Source organism: Mus caroli, chromosome 5 (assembly GCF_900094665.2).
Source record: "Mus caroli chromosome 5, CAROLI_EIJ_v1.1, whole genome shotgun sequence".
In the NCBI taxonomy this organism is placed as follows: Eukaryota; Metazoa; Chordata; class Mammalia; order Rodentia; family Muridae; genus Mus; species Mus caroli.
The window spans coordinates 5,475,361-5,494,970 of record NC_034574.1 but is presented as its reverse complement, the minus strand read 5'-3'; the positions used below and the strand labels follow the sequence as shown (position 1 = coordinate 5,494,970).

Genomic DNA, 19,610 nt, shown 5'->3' with positions numbered 1-19,610 from the left:
TACGTAATTTAACTTTTAAAAGTTTTTATTTTAGTCATTAGTATAATTCAAATGCATTACCTTCACAATCATGCTATGAGCGTATCTATATCTTCATATAGCCATATGATCTAACATGAATTTTCTTTTCTATCTTAAAAAGCTGCATGATGTGTGAATTGAATTCTCTTTTACACAATGACCTATCTATAGTAATAAATGAAACTCTCTCCCACAGTTAAACTCAACAAGAGAATAAGGATAATTCCATTATCTTCTTATTCTAATCCTGTTTCCCATTTCATTTCCCTTTGTGTGAATATGTATTTCTCCAGCGGTCAAGCAACAAGCTGTTATCTTGTCCTCACGCACCATGAGGACTTGACTTGTATATTCTAGAACACCAACTCTACCCACAGGACAGCAAAGATCAAACCTACAATCACAGCTTTTCTTCCAAAAGGAGAAAGGTGGGAAGGGAGCAGGCAGGGGATAGAGAGCTGGCTCAGGGTCAAGCATGCACACTGGGCTATTATCCACTTATCAGTGAGTACATATCATGTGAGTTGTTTTCTGATTGGGTTACCTCACTCAGGATGATATCCTCCAGATCCATCCATTTGCCTAGGAATTTCATAAATTCATTGTTTTTAATAGCTGAGTATTACTCCATTGTGTAAATGTATCACATTTTCTGTATCTATTCCTCTGTTGAGGGACATCTGGGTTCTTTCCAGCTCCTGGCTATTATAAATAAGGCTGCTATGAACATAGTGGAGCATGTGTCCTTGTTACTGGTTGGAACATTTTCTGGGTATATGCCCAGGAGAGGTATTGCTGGATCCTCCAGTAGTACTATGTCCAATTTTCTGAGGAACCGCTAGACTGATGTCCAGGCCAGAAACTTAGAATACCCAAGATACAATTTACAAAACACATGAAACTCAAGAAGAATGAAGACCAAAGTGTGGACACCTCACCCATTCTTAGAATTGGGAACAAAACACCCATGGAAGGAGTTACAGAGACAAAGTTTGGAGCTGAGATGAAAGGATGGACCATCCAGAGACTGCTGCAACCAGGGATCCATCCCATTATCAGCCACCAAACACAGACAGTATTGCATACACCAGCAAGGTTTTGCTGAAAGGAGCCTGATACAGCTGTCCCTTGAGGCTATGCCAGTGCCTGGCAAACACAGAAGTGGATGCTCACAGTCATCTATTGGATGGAACACAGGGTCCCCAATGGAGGAGCTAGAGAAAGTACCCAAGGAGCTGAAGGGGTTTGCAACCCTATAGGTGGAACAACAATATGAACTAACCAGTACCCCCTGGAGCCCGTGTCTCTAGCTGCATATGTAGCAGAAGATGGCCTAGTCGGCCATCACTGGGAAGAGAGGCCCCTTGGTCTTTCAAACTTTATATGCCCCAGTACAGGGGAACGCCAGGGCCAAGAAGTGGGAGTGAATGAATAGCGGAGCAGGGTTGGGGGAGGGTATAGTGGACTTTTGGGATAGCATTTGAAATGTAAATGAAGAAAATATCTAATAAAAAATGGAAAAAAATGCATACTGCTCTCACAGTGACCAAGTCTGGTTCCTGGTACCTATGGCAGGTGGCTCACAACCTTCCATAACTCCAACTCCAGGGGGATCCTACACCTCTGGCTTCCACAGCCACGTATACTCTACCCTTCCACCCAAAACTTTAAGTAATACTAAAAATAAACCTTATAAAATAATAAAGACAAGGTAGGTGCAGAACAATTCCAGATTTCTCATAATCATTAGCAGTATTACTTACTGTCATGGCATTTCCAATTGTATATTCTTTTGATATAACCAGAGTGGATCCGTACCAGAAGGCCAGTGCATAGGATGCATATATTAACAAGAAAGCAATGCCCATGGAGATGTTGGCTGAGATAGCCTTTTTAATTCCAATCTTTTTGGCATTTTCTAAATGTTTCTGATACCTATCGAAAAATGAAGAGGGAAATGTTATAATGTGAATAACACTTTACAACCCAAGGCGTAATAACCCCCCACTCAGTATGGAGTTTAGGGTAGAAGCCATGAAGGTAATAAAGTCTTGAGGAGTCCAGTATCCCAGGAATTGACCTGGTTCAGGATTAGTGCTCAGGAGAACTGACCTAAGCCTACTCCTGACTGGCTTGGCTCATCTCCTTTGAACTCTACTGCACTAACTTGTGTTCCCATGGCTATTCCAGAATTGAAGCCTCAGTCCTGGGATACAAAGAACCTTCCTGTCAGGATTGCATAGAGGTAAAAACAAACAAACAAACAAACAAACAAACAAACAAACAAACAAGTAAAACCCCAAATCAACCCACCCAGGGGGGGGGGGGCTATTGTAGTCTCTTTAGTGGTTATATTATATTCTTAACTATTCTAGACTCGTTAGTGGTTATATTCTTAACTATTCTAGACTCGTTAGTGGTTATATTCTTTTTTTTGCACACTGATCATAACTTTATTTAAAACTTAGCAGACATGACTGCAGGAAAAACATCCATGTGTCAGGGTCTAAAGCTGCATCTTAGATTTTAGTTGGCAAAGACCATATTTAGCAAATCAACTCTTTAGTCTTCCACGCACAAGCCAGATACGTATTAAAACTGTAAAAAAGAGAAAAAAATAGTTTCCTATTGTTCAAAAATACCAGTTTATGTGTAAGTGTAGAAAAAATGCATAGATCTTCATCGAAAGAGCTGGCTGTCCTGGAGAATCATTCCGCCCTTTCCACGGTACAGACGCGAGTTACAGGCTATGCAGTAGGGCTCCCTTGCTACAGCACTAGAAGGCAGCTATTTAGGGAGGAAGCAGGAAAAGGAGAAAGGAATGTATGTAAGGCATACTTTAAAGATACAACAAGCATAATAGTGTTTCAGGAAAATGAGAGAAGTATTATTCAAGGCTAGCTTGGGACTCACTGGATAAAACAATGGACTAAATACTGTGCTCCTGTGTGTGACTCTAGTAATCAATGCCCTGGTCATCGCCATACTGGTACTCTCGAGGGTAGTCATTTGGGTACTCGCCATGCTATTCATCGGGGTATTCTGCCTGATAATCGCTATCACTGATTTCTGACTCATTGGTGCCCGTGCCCTGGCTTCCGTTGTGAATGACAGGTTCTGTGGGTGTGGCACAGTACTTGGGGTCATACACTTGCCGCCCAAACCCATACACGCTCATTCCTTTCTGGGAAGCAACTTTGTTGGTGCCCATCTGTAGAGAAATGGTCGAGTTGTCTACTGGCTGTAATGGCAGCTTCTGGTCATAGATGTCTCTTCTGGTACCCGGTGCTAACATCCCAGCCTGGTTGGCCCCTTTGTTGGTGCCCATCTGCAGGCTAATTGTGGTCTGGTCAAAGGGTTTGTCCGTCTGCATCTTGGGATCATAAAGATGCCTCCGAGTCCCATAGGCTGTCATGCCCGCCTGGCTGGCACATTTGTTGGTACCCATCTGTAAGCCAATTACACTCTGGTCAGCCTTTAATTTGCCTTCATCAAACGTCTTGTTTGTTTTTCTGATTATTAAACGCCAATGTCAATGGTTGTTTAGAATCCTGTTTTCGCCAGACTTGCTAGAGCCACCAGCGTAGTCTGAACCTGGATCATGTTGCCATTCTCAAAGAGGTCGTTTGCTTCAAATATATCATGGGGCTTCATATCATAAGCCTAGCTAGCTTTAATGTAGTTGCCGATATTCTCCAACTGCGGCCAATTTAGTGAGGAATCATTGACTTTCTTTACAGAGCCTGGCTGTAGCTTGTTTATGAGTTCGCACAGGATGATGCTGTCCTTCAGCCCCAGCTGGAAGTTGGTGCCAATGCCTATGCCTGTCACCTCTTCTATTCAGTTGTGCAGATCTTCCTCGGCCTGCTGGTCATACTTGGATGCGATCTTGTTCTTAACTTCGGCGGAGAGCCCATAGGAAGGGCCCTTGTTGAAGTGGGTCATGGATGTTTGGACGACTGGAAGGGGCTGCACTCGGGTTCTAGCGGTCAGTTACCTTCGGTGTCCCTGCTCTTAGCCCCAGCGGTGGCTGCGCGGGTAATGCACGAGCTTGCTCCCCTGCATGGAGCCGGAGAAGCCTGAACGCCGCAGACGGACGTAGATGATGCTTCGAGGTTCATTCACTAGGACTCGAGTCCTGTGGAGGCTCCGGGTCGCTCTGGTCTGGGACTGGCTGCCCTGCTCGCTCAGTGGTTATATTCTTAACTATTCTAGACTTACTAGTGGTTATATTCTTAACTGATAAGGGACAAAAATTCCACATGTTCTTATATATAAGTCATAGGTTTCTTACTTTGGTCTTTTAAAAATCAAGCTGTCATCAATTGCCAAGCTAGGTATAAGGTATAAAGTAGATCTCACCAGAGATATGGGTCTTTCTCCATTTTTTAAAAAATTTTAGATTCATTGTCTGAGATTTGGAAGAAAGAATTCTCCTAACTACTGCCCGTTTAGAAAGACAACCATGAGACTGACAGGTAAGTATGAAGAGTAATAAATGTTCTGACAGGCACATAGTTGGCAAACTTGTATTCTTGTTCCTGTTATCCCCATCATACTAGAACACCACCTCTCATATTTTATTCATCCTATCACCATCTTAATTTGGAATAAAATTTTAGTATTTGAATATTTTTAATTTATATTGCTGACTTACACACACACACACACACACACAAATCTTCAGAATGATTTTAACAAATTATTATTTTTTTACATCAAGTTAAATCAATTCTACAGTGTAGAAATTTCAATGTTGACTTTAAAATTATGGAAAGAAATAATATGTGTTTATAATGAAACTGGGGGGCGTGAATCCCATATAAATTAGAGAATTTCTTTTTATTAAAACTCTCCAGCCACAGCACTGCATTTTAGTTAAACCAAATGGAGCATGGGAATTCATTAGTTTTTTGTTTTGTTTTGTTTTGTTTTGTTTTGTTTTGTTTTGTTTTCAGATGCGTGCTGCCACACACAAAGGCTTCTCTAACTGCCTTTCAGCACCCAGTTCTTTGGGGCAGTTCCCTCCACTGTGAGTATTGCATTAGTGGAGGAGAGCTGTGTGTGAGGAGCAGGCTGTGTACTACATCTAACACTGTGATTACCACTGGGTGGCTTGGGGCTTCCGGGTACATGCAACAGCAAGATTGACATGTGCCCCACTGTGACACAGCGCTCCAGTGAGAGTGGGCATGCTGTAATTACCTTCACTTGGGGAAGGGAGTGGCATGACTACACCGACATCCTGAGGTCCACCTGAGGGTTAGTGTGGTCTGTCTGTCTGTCTGTGTGGACTATTGTGTACAGGAAGCAGCAGTGAGAAAGAAAAAAAAAAAAAAAAAGGAAGAAGTTAGAGAACCAGAAACATGTTGGCTTTGAAGAGGGGTGAAGAACAGAAAAATAGAAAATGAAATGGAAGGGATCGAAGAAGCTTTTCATTTAACACGGGCAACTTTGTAGAGAATTTTCAGAGACTGTATTTTGGAAAATTGGGGGTATCAAAAATCTCACACATAGAGAAGATGTTTATATGGGGGTCATATTTCAATTATATCAGGGGAAATTATTTGAATGAGAAAGCTGCTGGTTTATATACATGTTTATTTATCCCCAAACTCACTGAGATATACATACTAAACATGTATAGCCCTTTCTCAATTCTACCTCAATGAGGTTGCCGCTGTTTGTTTGTGCTGTTGTGTGGTTTAAGCATTTGCCCATGTCCTCAAGCACATGACCATGGAGAAGAGCTTCCAGCATCGAGGCAGAAAGGCAGGTGGGAAGCTGTGTCTTGTTCTTACAGAGACCCACACAGCCCCACAGAAAACCCTGCATTGTGACTAGGAAATCCATGTCTCAGGGGTTTCTCTTCTGTGTTCCAGTTTGGAACCCTCTATGTTTCCCTTTAAGCATTTAAAAACATTTTTCTGACAGGTAAGTCCCTAGGGATCATCAGGCCTAAAATGGAGTTTGTAGAACACATAAGGTTGAGAACTGCAAGTCGGAGCATGACAAACCACAGCCAGCAGCAGGCAATGGTGCTAGTAGCATGCAAGGGAGGGGTTGCTATTAGGAGAGGAGAGAGTAACAAACATAAACCACAAAAGAATGAATGAAACCATATAAATGTGGATGCTCTGACCCACCAGATAGAGAAACTTCCTTACCTTTCTAGCTCTTTGTTCTGGCCCCCGAAAGCTATCACGGTCCTGATGGCTCCCAGAGCCTCTTCAGCCACGGCACCTGCTTTTGCATATGCAGCTAGTTCTTTGTCACTAAATGTTGAGAGTATCTGTGCAGAAGAGAAACAGTCATGACGTTTGCATCAAGAGAAAGGGTAAACGGCAGTCTGCACAGAGCTTTAATGCCCATTTCCCATCCAGACGTTCAGTGATGTGTGCTTTACATCTTTAAAGCCTGGTCTCAATGTTCACCTCCTATAAAGGCTAGATCTGAGCTGCCAGAGTCACCAGAGTAAGGAAAACCAGACATAAATCTGTAAGTAGCGAATCTGAGTCATGTCAAATTCTATCTCTCTCATAGATTTTCTCTGTTAACTATGAACTTGGATAAAATAAAACCTTAGGAGATTAATTATACTTTTCCTTTAGCGTATCATACTCTATTGTGTGTGTAACATGTGCACATATTTAAAGTACATGTGTGTAAAAAGAATATTAATAGTAAACATTTTTAACACTACATTTTACTCCAAATCGAGCATCTACATTTCTTAAAGATCGTCTCTCAGTAGCGTAGAGCTCACTAGTTAGGCTAGATTAATTCAACAGAGATCCCCAGGGACCTGCCTACCTCTGCCTCCCCAACACTGAGTTTATAAACTTGGAGCATCAAACCTGGGGATTTTTCAGAATTTGGATTCTGGGAATCTAACTCAAATCTTCATTCTTACAAGGTAAGTCCTTTGTTGGCTGAGTTATCTCCCCAGCCCTATGTCACGATTTTTTAATCATGATGAAAATGGTACTTTCAAACTTAATAATGGTAATTCTACTAGAAAATAAAATGCTTAAACAAGATAGCACAGGAGAAAAAAATCAAAGCAAGAGAGATACAAGTAGTTACCCAAGTGACTCTTCACACTCAGATTATACAAGAATAGCCAGCAAAATTGCTCAACTCTGAAGTACTGGGCAGTAAATGTATGTATTATATATGTATTATACATATGCAAATCTGTATGCAAAATTTCAAGAATGAGATGTAATTGTTATGGTGAACAATATCCCTACCCTATTTAAATCTTTAATATTTGTTCAATTATTTGGATGGCTGTGCTTTCAACTTGTATCTTCTTAAATAAAAATATAGCCATACATGTCATTTCATACACCACATTGGAAGATTTATTCAAAGAGATAACAGTGAAACTAAGAATTGTGATTAAAGCAAGAACTGTAGTGTTTGGACTCAGGCAAGACATTCGTTTTCATATTAAAGCTCTGTGTGAATGAAACATTCCTGGGCGTGGTTTCCACTGCCTCTGAGCACGTATGTGAGAAGGCTACAGCACTCTGCATACACAGAGCAACTGCCTTTGTGGGTTATCACACATGAACATGCCTAGGTTTCACAGACCTTTGCCCAAACAGCTGTAGAGAGCCCCAGGATGGGGCTGATGGCCATGATCACGAGGGTGAGCTTCCATCCTCTGATGAACCCCACTATGAATCCTGCAAAAAACGTGGCTATTGCTTGAAAGAACATTCCAACCTTGTCACCAATTCCTTCACTGATTTTGGAGATGTCACTAAAAAAGATCACACCTAGGTGGTTACAGGCAGGAGATCTTCAGTCAGAAAGGCGAAGTAGACATTTAATAAATGCATAGACAAGAAAAGCATGCCCCCCCCATGGCAAACCTTTTACAGAATCTTAGACTCTTGGATATTTCCCCACAGAAGAACTATACAAAGGAAACTCAGGGTTAGCTCGTGCTTCTGAGAAGCTAATGTGCCTGAAGTTGTTACTATGAAATTAGCTAATCCTATTACCGAGGCATCAGCACTGTGCACGTGGATCAGTTTGTTTAAAAGAAGGACTTAGGAAAGGTAGTATGTCAGTCAGTAAAAGAACATTCACAGGCAAAAAATAGTCCCATTCTTAATTGAATATCACTTATCCAGAATATATATACATGTATACATATACATCATATACCTATATCATATCTACATATACATATGCATCATATATGTAATTCCTTTTCCTGCCCTCCCTCATGCCTGCCCTCACTCCCTCCTCCCTTCCCTCCTTTCTTTTCCCTCTCCTTTCCTCTTTCTATATAGCCAAGGCTTGCTTTGAACCTTTGACCATTCTCTCAGTATTCTATAACTCAGCCCCCTGCAATGCTGGCGTTGGATCTCTGGGCCACCACAGCCAGTACTTGAAGCTTTCTATGAATACTGTGCTGATGCTTAAAAAAAAAAAAAAGAAATTCAGATTTTCCCATTTAAGAGTACTCCATTGGTAAAGTGTAAAAAGATATGTCACAATCCAAAAAGTCTATACATCAGAACCAACTCCTGGTTCTAAGTGTCTCAAATATTCAACCTGTACCCTTGTTTGTGTTCTTACTATTGGTGTGACTGTGATGTGATCATCTAAAGAAAGGAAGTCCTACAATGTTAGCTCCCGCAGCTCACGATTTCCCGTGGCTGCCATTTCTTTCCGAGTGAAAGCTGAAGCTTTCAGTAAGGCATGGAGGTCCTGATTGCCTTCATCTTCTCTCCTGTTCTGACCTCCTCTACTCATGTGCCCGAATGACAAAGCTATGTCACCCATCTTCCCCTATTGGAACAGAACACCAAGAAGACAGAGCTGCTTGCTCTGCTTGCTCATAGGACGCTTCCAGGAAGGCACTCAGCTTGTAACAGACCCTTAGCATTCGTTTAGTAAGCAAAGCATCAACACTTAAAAAGCAAGTCTTTTTGTAACTAAAGCAACCATTTGCTCAGCCATTCAACCATCTCTACTTGGGGTCTAGCGCCTGGCAGGCCTGCAGCTAGCCTCTAGCCTCGTGAAAGATAACTAGACACAAAACATGCATTTGGTTCTCAAATAATAAGAGAGAGGGAGGGAGGGAGAGAGAGAGAGACAGAGAGACAGAGAGAGAGAGGGCGACAGAGAGACATAGAGAGACACAGAGACAGAGAGAGACAGAGACATTAATATAAATGGAAAACATGTGGCATAAGCTATAGAGACTTCTAGAAATGACTACCAGAGATATGCTCAATTCATGTCTAATGCTTAGAGTAGTAATTTAATGCTGCTTCAAAGCTCTCTTCCCTTGTCGATTTTCACACAGTGCTTCATTTCCTCATCAAAGTGTGACATTATCAACATACGTACTCTGTTAGACGTGTGTTGAGTTCAGTGGTGCCCTTGATGTCAAACCAGCCCATTTCTTGTCGGAGAATGGCATGAAAAAATTTTTGCCTGATTTTCTTTATTTGTCGGCCAGCTGCCAAAGTCCAGAATGAGACTTGGATATAGGCAGCCACAAGAACTCCACCACCTAGTCCCGAATAGTAGTATGCATATCTGGAAAATAATTGGGAAGGCACTTTCATCTCTTGGTTTTGTTTTGAGACAGGGTCTCTTTGTGTAGCTCAGGATTGCCTCGAACTCATCCTGTAGCCCAGACCGAGACTGGGCTGAGACATCAGGCATGTTAGCTAGACAGGCTTTGGGGGAGAGAGTTCAGAATTGGAAATCAGTTCAATTTTCGAAACAAATCATAAACATAGAGGACATTATCACAAATATGCATCCATTTTTCTCTCTTCTCAAATGGCAGGATAACTGCTGTGGGACAGAAAACCTGTTTGCCTGAAACATGGTACAATGCAAACACAAACAGTTGTGGTTGACTGCATAAAAACAGTGTCAGGTGGCTTGTTTTAAATTGGTGACAATTTTCATAACTGAAGCCTGCGCTTGAATACAGTGAAAGTGTCTCTACTACTACCACATGGCAAACAGCAGTAAACATACAAAACATGTAAAATGGTTCTCTGTGTAAAGTTTTCCATGTTTTTAATTAAAAAAACCATCTTATTTGGAAGGCTCAAACTTTTCAAATTAATTTTATAAAAACCTAATAAATTCAAATAGATTTTGAACAGAAGTGCATCTAATTGAGGAGATGGTGTCCAAATCTATTTCTAATCTACTTTTACAAACTATTTTTAGTTAGCCTCTGTGGTCTGCTTTAGTGTGCACAAAGCCCTGCTTGGTCAGTAAGAGCGGTTAAAGTGCAGCCATATACAATCCCTGCGCTACAGGATTCTGAGGTTTCTGTCAGGAAGACTGGACAGGCTGTGGATGCCATCGATGTGCTGAAATCAAAGTGACAAATGGGAATGAAGATAGTAAACAACTTTTATTAATTTTATTAAAACAATAATTAATATATATATATATATATATGCTGCTAGGAATCATATGCAAGTGAAAGGTCATAAAGAAAGCAACTTTCTTGAAACTGGGGGCTGGGCCACAAATGATAAGAGGAGGTGGCACTGGAGAAAGACATTGGGTGTTTTGTATATTCTCACAACTCTGTAATATAAGATCATTTTTAAATGGAATGTTAAAAGTTAGTGGACAATATATACAGAAACACAAATTACCTAGTCATTTCTTCTTCCAAAATTCTTCCTGGATTTAGCATTGACAATGAAAAATTCACTAAATAAAAACAAAAGAAGTCATTTTTAAAAAGAGGGACTACTAATAGGAATTGCTGGATTAAAAAAAAATCAATCTGTTAAGAATGTGAGCAATATGTAGGAGTTTCTCAAGGAAAAATTTTTATACCCAAGGGTACTTTTAAGTTCACTGAAACACAGTTGCAAGTGTGTCGGTCCAGCTGGGGTGGGGTGGGGGGTGGGGGTGGGACACGCTCTGGTTCTACCCTATCCACACACTCTTGGGCCTGTGGTGAAGCAGCTTCCTAAGGTAGCGTGGAATTGATGACCAAAGGTGGAGACCCAGAGGTGCACACCAAAGGCAGAAGTTGGAATGGAGACTATCAGATTTGGTGGTCACTGCTATTTCATTAGTGATTTAAAAGACTTGCTTATGTAATTTTTTACTTGTATCCTTTCCTTCCATGCTTCCCTACGACAGAAGTAAGGGGAAGCCAGATTTCTTCCATTGGGAAAGAAGAAAATTCCAACTGAGTAGCTTAGAAATAAGTCACAGGATCTCTGCTAACTAGTCAAGTCCTACAGTGCATCTTGCTTATTAAGAGCACTGAGTGTGTGTGTGTGTATTCCACAGCATTAACTGAAAAAAACCATGCTAATTATTGTGAGCTAATGTGATTTTAAAAAAAAATGTCACAGGGCCCCCAATGGAGGAACTAGAGAAAGTACCCAAGGAGCTGAAGGGGTCTGCAACCCTATAGGTGGAACAACAATATGAACTAACCAGTACCCCCCAGAGCTCGTGTCTCTAGCTACATATGTACCAGATGATGGCCTAGTCGGCCATCATTGGGAAGAGAGGCCCCTTGGTTTTGCAAACTTTATATGCCCCAGTACAGGGGAACACCAGGGCCAAGAAGTGGGAGTGGGTGGGTAGGAGGCAGGGAGGGTATGGGAGACTTTCAGGATAGCATTTGAAATGTAAATGAAGAAAATACCTAATAAAAAATGGAAAAAAATGTCAGCAAGACTTTCTTAGTTGTCACACTTAAATGACAACTGCTATTCATTGAATATTTGTTAAATGCCAGGCTCTGTTCTGAATACTTCATATGCATTTGTTTAATTTTCATAACAACAATATGAGGTAAGACTACCTCAAAAAGTTTCACTTTATGGAAAAGGAAAGCGAAGCAAGAGAGAAATAGACCTGTCTAAAGCCACACTGCTAGCAAATAGCAAATATGCTGTAAACCCCGACAGTGTGGCCTTTGCTCTCAGCTCACTCTCTGCCACATTGATCTGTGTGGCGATGACTTATTTCCACTTAAAACACACACACAAAATGAAGGGGGAAAGTAAGCATTGTCTATTCACATCTGTGAAATAACTGGATAAAATATCCGTGAAGCATTGTTGAGCAAGGAGAAGGCAGGCGCTTTCCGTTCTCCTCAGTCCTCAGAGAAGAAGTGCTCTTTCTTTATCCTTCAATCCTGGGCAAATGGCCCAGGGGTCATGTTTTCTTGCTGCTGTGTAGCTGTGTTCCCTTCTTATCTTTCTCAAAAGGAAGATGAAAGGTTGAATTTATTTTAAACTTAAACGGCGTCAGGGTCAGTTGCCGCGAGTGCAGCTAGAGTGCAGTGCCTATTATTGTGGTTTTTCCCCTACTAATGTGAAAGGCTTTTGCTTAGCTGTCAACTCTTTGAGGAATCCCCTCATTTTATTTCTCTTCTACTTAGTTCTGTGGGCCCTTTTCCTTCCTAGTATTTAAACATGGAGGATAGGACTATATCTGGATTGAGAGACAGCTAAGCTCTCCTGATGCTGTGGGATTTGTGGAAATCACTAGGCATTTCTCTTGAATTTAGACATTAGGTGAAATCTTATGTTTTTATCAGTTCCACTCCCTACCTTTTAAATCTCTCCACGAGGATAACACAAGACATTGAACACTCTACCCTCTGTCTCCCGCTCCCTGTTCACCCCTAAAAATATGAATCTATGAGCATTTCAGATCCTACCTACTTCTTCCCATGAGTCCCAGGTCAGGAAGGGCAATATAATTCTGGGTGAGAACCTCTCCTCAGGGCTGCCAGGAGGTCCAGTGCCCCTGGTGCTGGGACACCATCAGACAAACGTGTACAGGGGACTCCAGGAAGATTCAAGGGATTGGAAGTTTGCAAAGAGCCTGGACCCAGCGTTGTCAGATGCTACGTAAATCTGTGTCTTATAAAGAGTCCCAGTTGATCATGTAGTTTGGTCTTTTAAAAAGTTATTGGGAACTCTGAAAATGAAATACTTTGCCAATCTTACCCAAACCCAACACACCAGTCCATTTCACTGCCTTACAATGTCTCAGTTGATTCTACTGGGACAGGATGAAGACCGCTAACCGGATCTTGTCCATAACATGAAAATGAAGAACACTTAAAGCTGCATTTTCATCGTGGAGAAATTCTGTAAAATTCACCTCTGCTAGATGGTGAAACAAAATTAGACTGGTTGCGTTATTTCCACACTCTTGACTACTCCCCACACATCCACTGAACATTTGCCACATCTTTTCATAAGTAACCAATATGACTCCATCACTCAATCCATGATCATCATTCAAACGCTATTTTAAAATAGTAACACTACACTGGTTTAGCAATTTGGTCATGCTCACCCAGCTACTGAGAGTAGGATCTGATTAATAAGGAGATATTGAGGAATAGAGAAAGTATTTAGACTACCACATTAGACTCTCAAAGTAAGTTGACACCCACTTTTCTAGAGTCTTCTTAGGAATTCCTTTATTATACAGAATTGTCCAACATCAAAACAAATGGTGTTTATTCAGCAGCTTGGGTGTTTTGGCCAGTTAATGTAACTCAGAGCTCCGGCACACTTTATCTGGTCTACCACGAAACAACACAAGAACATAGAAACTACAGCAATCTTCTTAAAGAATTTTCTAGATTATTATAGTCACACAGAGTTGTCTAAAGCAATAACCAACTCTTTGATACTCTGCAGATGAACTGTTTTCTATGACTCTGTTCTTAAGGTTTTGGATGGAAATAATGTTTGTTCACGGTTTGTGCACAACCAAATCATTGTGAGAGAGCAATCCTGTCATGAAGTAGCTTCACTCCGCTGACAAGGATGGGTTCTGTTCACAGTAAGTCATTGTCAGAGCCTCTTGTAATTTAAACCTTTTCCCCCTCTAAAATTCCATCTTACTTGGCTTCCATGAAGTCTAGTTGCCCAAGAATCCACCCATTCTAAATAACATACTAAAAAACAAAGCAAAACAAAGCTCTATTTGATGAGCTATGACTTCAGCTAAGTACACAACCCCAGTGACTTTTCAGCTCAATTCTACTTTGCCAAACATAACAGTGAATACTCTAAAATTGGAGTGAGTTCACTGATGACTTCATTTTTCTCCAAAGAGAATGTGGTATGAGACTATTACTTCCACAAACTACAGAAGAATGAATTACTCATGAGAAATTCATATGGGGGGCTGGTGAGATGGTTCAGTGGGTAAGAGCACCGGACTGCTCTTCCAAAGGTCCGGAGTTCAAATCCCAGCAACCACATGGTGGCTCACAACCATCCGTAACGAAATCTGACTCCCTCTTCTGGAGTGTCTGAAGACAGCGACAGCGACAGTGTACTTAAATAAATAAAATCTTAAAAAAGAAAGAAAAAGAAATTCATATGGCTTCCCATAGCAAATCCTTCATGACTGGCAATATGGCTAATGACCGTGTGGTTTCAGCAAGGCAAGGGTCAAAACCTCTGCATTTATAATCGAGGGTACCATGACAGAGTTGTTAACTCTCTTGAGTCTACCACCCCAGTAATCTCTTGCTTGGACAGTTTCCCTAGAGAGACCTTGAGTTTGTCCCTTAGCACAAAGTGCCTGCCTGCCTCGTTCAACTTCAAAGCCATGGAATTGCATCATTAGTTACAAGTACAAAACAAGTAAACTGCTTCAAAGAACCAAGTCATTGAGTTATTCTAGAAAAACAAAACAAACAAACAACAACAACAACAACAAAACGCAAAAGTGAAAAGAACAAGGCTCTGATACTTGGTCCAGAGGCAAATTCATTCATAATAAATAAATTCAATTGTTTTAGCTGATTTACTTAAAAATAAAAATACATGTAGAATGAAATGTACCATCTCGATAGTTTTAAACCTACAGTTTAATAGTTGTAAATATACTCATATTTTTGTCCAACCAATCTTTCTGAACGGTTTTTACTCTAAAGAAGAAAACCCCTGTGCCAATTCCACAATAGCTCCCCAGGTCCCTCTCCCTAGCCCCTTGTAAGTACCATTCAAATTCATGTTTCTATGAATTTAACTGTTCTAGATAATCCGCATAAGTCGATGGTTCATGCAGAAGCCATCATTTACCCACTATTCTAGCTTAGCATAATGTCCTCAATGTCCTCCAAGTACATTCATCCTGCATCCTGCATCAACAATTTTCTCTCTTAAAGGCAGAGTAATATCCTTTTCAATTTTTTCACTATATGAATCTGATTTTTTTAAACCCTAGAAGAAGTCAGTTTTTGGTTGGTGTTTTCTACTATGGGTACAACACGTGTGTGTGTGTGTGTGTGTGTGTGTGTGTGTGTGTGTGTGTGTGTGTAAAACTAATATGCAACAAATGTAAAGATGTAATTGTAACAGATCAATACAAAATGTCTACCTCTTACTCTTCCTTAAATATTTTTATTATTTTCTTTATTTATGTATCTGATTATTTGCTTGCTTTTTTGTTTGTTTTGAGACAGGTCTCTCTATATAATCCAAGCTGTCTTGGAGTCAGTTATGTAGACCAGGCTGATCACAAACTCACAGAGATCCACCTGCCTCTGCCTCTGAAGTAACTGGGGCTAAAGGCATGCTCCACCATGTCAGTCTCAACTTTTTTTTAAACAAAGATTTATTTTTATTTAATGTACTTAGGTGTTTTGTCTGCATATGTATGTCTATGCAAAACAAATATACAGTGCCCCTGGAGGCCTCTGGCAAGCTGCCATGTATGTTCTGAGGTTTGAACCCAGGTCCTGTAGAACAGCCAATGCTCTTCACTGCTGAGCCATCTTTCCAGACCCTATTAATGACCTTGTCCTATTTCCATTTATCCAGTCCATTAAAACTATCTTGTCCTATTTCAACTTATCTTTATAGCATTTCTGTTAAGGTCACCAGCAAAGCATCAGAAATCCAAATCCATCTAAAACAGATTTTTTTTTTCATAGAAAAGCATAGTTATTTATCCTGGAAAAAATATCATGGTCCTGATTATAGCTGAGATGATAGAAAGACCTGGGTTAGAAGTCTGTCATAACACAGGAGCATACTATGGACACTTTCACTGGACTTCTGAAAGGCATTATATTTATCGCCATTAATGTAAACATATTTTCTGTATTGATCAAGCAACCACATTTTCTTTATATAATTGCATATATGCCTTCTAATGGCCACTAAATATGTAGTTCTCAATCAGCGATCTATGCTAATGTATGTAGAATGATATCTAAGTGATGAGTGTACTTTACTCAGTTACATTTGTAATGAAATTTGCCTTCCTTTATTATTTTTTATTCTATTGCCTATGTACTGTTACAGCTTCATTTTGATTTTTTTCCACCCTAGACCCTTATTGTCTCTTGGAAGAACAAAGCCTTTGGTCTTGGGATAAGACATGGGAATATTGCTGGCCATGATGGCACACACCTTTAATCCCAGCACTTGGGAGGCAGAGGCAGGCAGATTTCTGAGTTTGAGGCCAGCCTGGTCTACAGAGTGGGTTCCAGGAGAGCCAGGGTTATACAGAGAAACCCTGTCTGGAAAAACAAAAAACAAAAACAAAACAAAACAAAAAACAAAAGACATAGAAATATTTCTAGATTAAATTTAATTACTATGAAGACAAGTGTGGCCATCTGCTCCTTACCACAATGGTACTGGTGTGCCCTTTTTTGCAGTGACCTCTTTTGTGGTGACATGAGCCCATGTGACTCCATTACTTTAAACCTTTACTGAGGTCGTTGATATTTAGTAAAGTGTCACATTCAATTCTAGTTACTCTTGTTATTCCAAAACATCAAACATAAAAAGTAGACATTTTGAAGATGAGAGTGGGCAAGAGAGAAAAAATAAAACCCAGACAGAAGCCTACAGAAGTTACCGTGTCCAGGAAGTACCGCTGTGCTACCTGTGCTGTAACATTTGCTCCTGTGATCACAGAGGACAGACGCTGCGTGAGATACTATAGGCCCACCTTATTTAGCTGCAAAGTTTTCTTTTTGTTTTAAACACAATGTACTTTTTGAGATTTAAATGAGCACTTAAATGTTATAAAAATTTCACAATTCCCCTTGTGGTATTTAGGGTCACCTGGATGTCTAAATCAATAAACAAACAGATGACGTAAATTAAAACTAGTTCCTAATACCTTTCACCCAGTTAGGTTAATATAATGCATTTTTTAAGAGGCAAAGAAACAATTACCTGGCAAGGAAAAGTTCCCAGTATTATCTACAAACTTATCTGTCATTTCTCCAAAGACTATCATCATGAGGGGAAGACCTGATCCATGAGCTATGGCCATGAGGGTGCCCAGGAACATAAACAATTTATCCTGCCAGTCAGAGTATCGGAACTGAAAAGAGAAAATAAAATAAGATTTCATTTAATAATTTGTCCTTTGGGGATTTTTGTTTCAAGTTAGTTCTAGTATCACAGTGACAAATGTGCTTATCTGAGCGAATATATGAATTGCAATCCAGATAACTGTAAGCTTAATTTCATGATTTTATGTATATAAAAAGAAATCAATCTAATTCTACTTAATTAGCATTTAACTGGGGCTAATTATTACAATGTAATCAAGGCAACAAAGATTTGGATCCATGTAGAAATACTGTTTAATCTTCCAGTGGTTGTGTGTAGTGAGTTAAGGTGAGCTGGGGACCAACATAAAGTTCACATGAACGGGTGCATCCTTCAGAGACGTGCATGTGCAGAAACATAGAGAGTAAACCAGGAACAAACAGACCTCAGCTGGAAGCCAGATCCCTCTGAAAGGGTGAAATTAGCCTTTAAAAGCAGTTCAGTACAGAAGAGCTCAAAAAAAAAAAAAAGAACTTTATGAAGTATCTGTGAGCTTTATGGAAGTCTTGATTATGAAAAACCTTGAAAAATGAAAGAGAATCAACTGGAAAAGAATAGGAATTGTAGAGGAAGTTGGGATTTTAGGCTTGCAAAGAAAGATGGCTTAGGAATGCACAGAGCACAGCAGGATCACATTATAGGTACGCAGAAACTATCAAAACTTTTGGGTTTAGTGCTCAGCAGGGCGGCTACCAATTATTACAGCAAAATATACAACTCCTACTTACTAAGCAAATGCCTCTTCAGAAGACAGAAATTCACCGTCCTTTTAATCTTCTCCAATTTACACCTTTTGCTCAACAATTTTGATGGGCTCCTCTGTGGGTTTCCCTTTGCTCTTTTTCCTGTCTTCTAGACTAGAGCTTTGTTGTTACATTCCCCTTTCCAGCTTCCTCTCCACCCCTTGCTTGTTTCCTCTCCTTTTAAACTTTATACTCTGTTCACTTCCCCCCAAATCTCCCCTTTGGAGACAAGAGACAGTTATTTAAGAGTATACAATGAGTCAGGATGGTGGAGTGGGTAGTGTCTTTGACTGATTCACACTGCCCAGTGAGGCTGAGGTTTGGAGCGCATAGCAGGCCCTGGGCATGTGTGCAAACTGTTCTCCAAGGGCTTTAGAGTTCATCTGGGGCCAAGGGCAGCAGGGGCAGATTCCACTCAAGCACACAGGACAAAGCAAGAAAACAAAAAGAGAGGAAGGATGAGAACCAGGAAGAACTCAGAAAAAAATCAAAGGCAACGACAAACACAGAGACTGAATGGAAAGGTATCCTAATGGCTACAGGGGACTAGTGTCTTCAAGGTCCACTGTTGGTGGCTTCTAAACGAAGGGAGTTAGAACATCTGGGTCTTTCAACATCCTTTCAGGGCACACAGTCAGATTTTCCTGCGGCATTTCTTTTTAGTGGACATTATATGACACTGAAAAGGGTTTTAATGCTTTCCATGTTGGTCGAATTAAATTTAAGTTTCTAAGATCAAATTTAAAGTTAGGATACATTCCTACGTAAATCTAGATTAGTTTTTAGTGACCCTTTTCAACAAAACAAGATATCTCTAGTCCTATTACACCAGCTTTGTTCTGAGGTTTTTCTACGCAGACATCTACTCAGATGAACGATGATTAAATTTAAATTCAGGGTCCACTAAACTTATTAAATGCAAACAAAAATATCAATTATTCTACTTTTATGTATATATTTTTCTTTTTTCTGTAGGAAACAGATTCTAAACTGACACTAAAATTACACATATTATCTGCAGCACTAAATAAAATTCTTTTTCTAGGCTGGTGAGATAGCTCAGTGTGGAAAAGCATTTGTCCCTCAACACTGACAACTTGAGTTCAATGCCTGGAACCAAAAGGTTTAAAAGAAGAGAACAGATCCCCAAATAATTGTCACTTGACTTCCATCCATGTCCTGTGGCACTGTACACCTGTACTCACACACATCGGACACATAATATGTTCGGATCTTGGTCCACTGTCTATTGTAAATCAATACAACATAAATACATAATAAAAACTGAAAAAAAGTTTGCTCTCACTGAAACTTTTTAAAGCAAAAACAAAGAGTAGAGGAAAAAGTGTGAGCAGAGCCTTAGACTGACAGAGAACTAAGTTGTTGTGTGCCAAGTGTTTGGATGCCCTTCCCTGCATTTGCTTTCTAACTTGATGGCTTCAATTGATATGCACTTCTCTCTCTCTCTCTCTCTCTCTCT

The 19,610-nt window shown here is 40.2% G+C and overlaps 1 protein-coding gene and 1 pseudogene across 4 annotated transcripts in view; both read right to left on the bottom strand.

Annotated features, from left to right (window-relative positions):
• The window catches only part of Abcb4 (ATP binding cassette subfamily B member 4), a 61,317-nt gene that overhangs the window by 38,070 nt on the left and 3,637 nt on the right, over nt 1-19,610 (bottom strand). For 3 of the 4 annotated variants that reach the window (XM_021162750.1, XM_029478121.1, XM_029478124.1), the window contains 6 exons: nt 17,226-17,376; nt 10,680-10,737; nt 9,397-9,588; nt 7,621-7,792; nt 6,189-6,313; nt 1,785-1,956 (listed from right to left, as the gene is read on the bottom strand). In XM_021162750.1, the coding sequence (XP_021018409.1) occupies nt 1,785-1,956; nt 6,189-6,313; nt 7,621-7,792; nt 9,397-9,588; nt 10,680-10,737; nt 17,226-17,376 (870 nt within the window). Of the gene's footprint in view, nt 1-1,784; nt 1,957-6,188; nt 6,314-7,620; nt 7,793-9,396; nt 9,589-10,679; nt 10,738-17,225; nt 17,377-19,610 lie in introns of those variants that run through there. The other variant, XM_029478123.1, reaches the window with a different exon arrangement.
• LOC115031141 lies at nt 1,963-6,182 on the bottom strand (annotated as a pseudogene).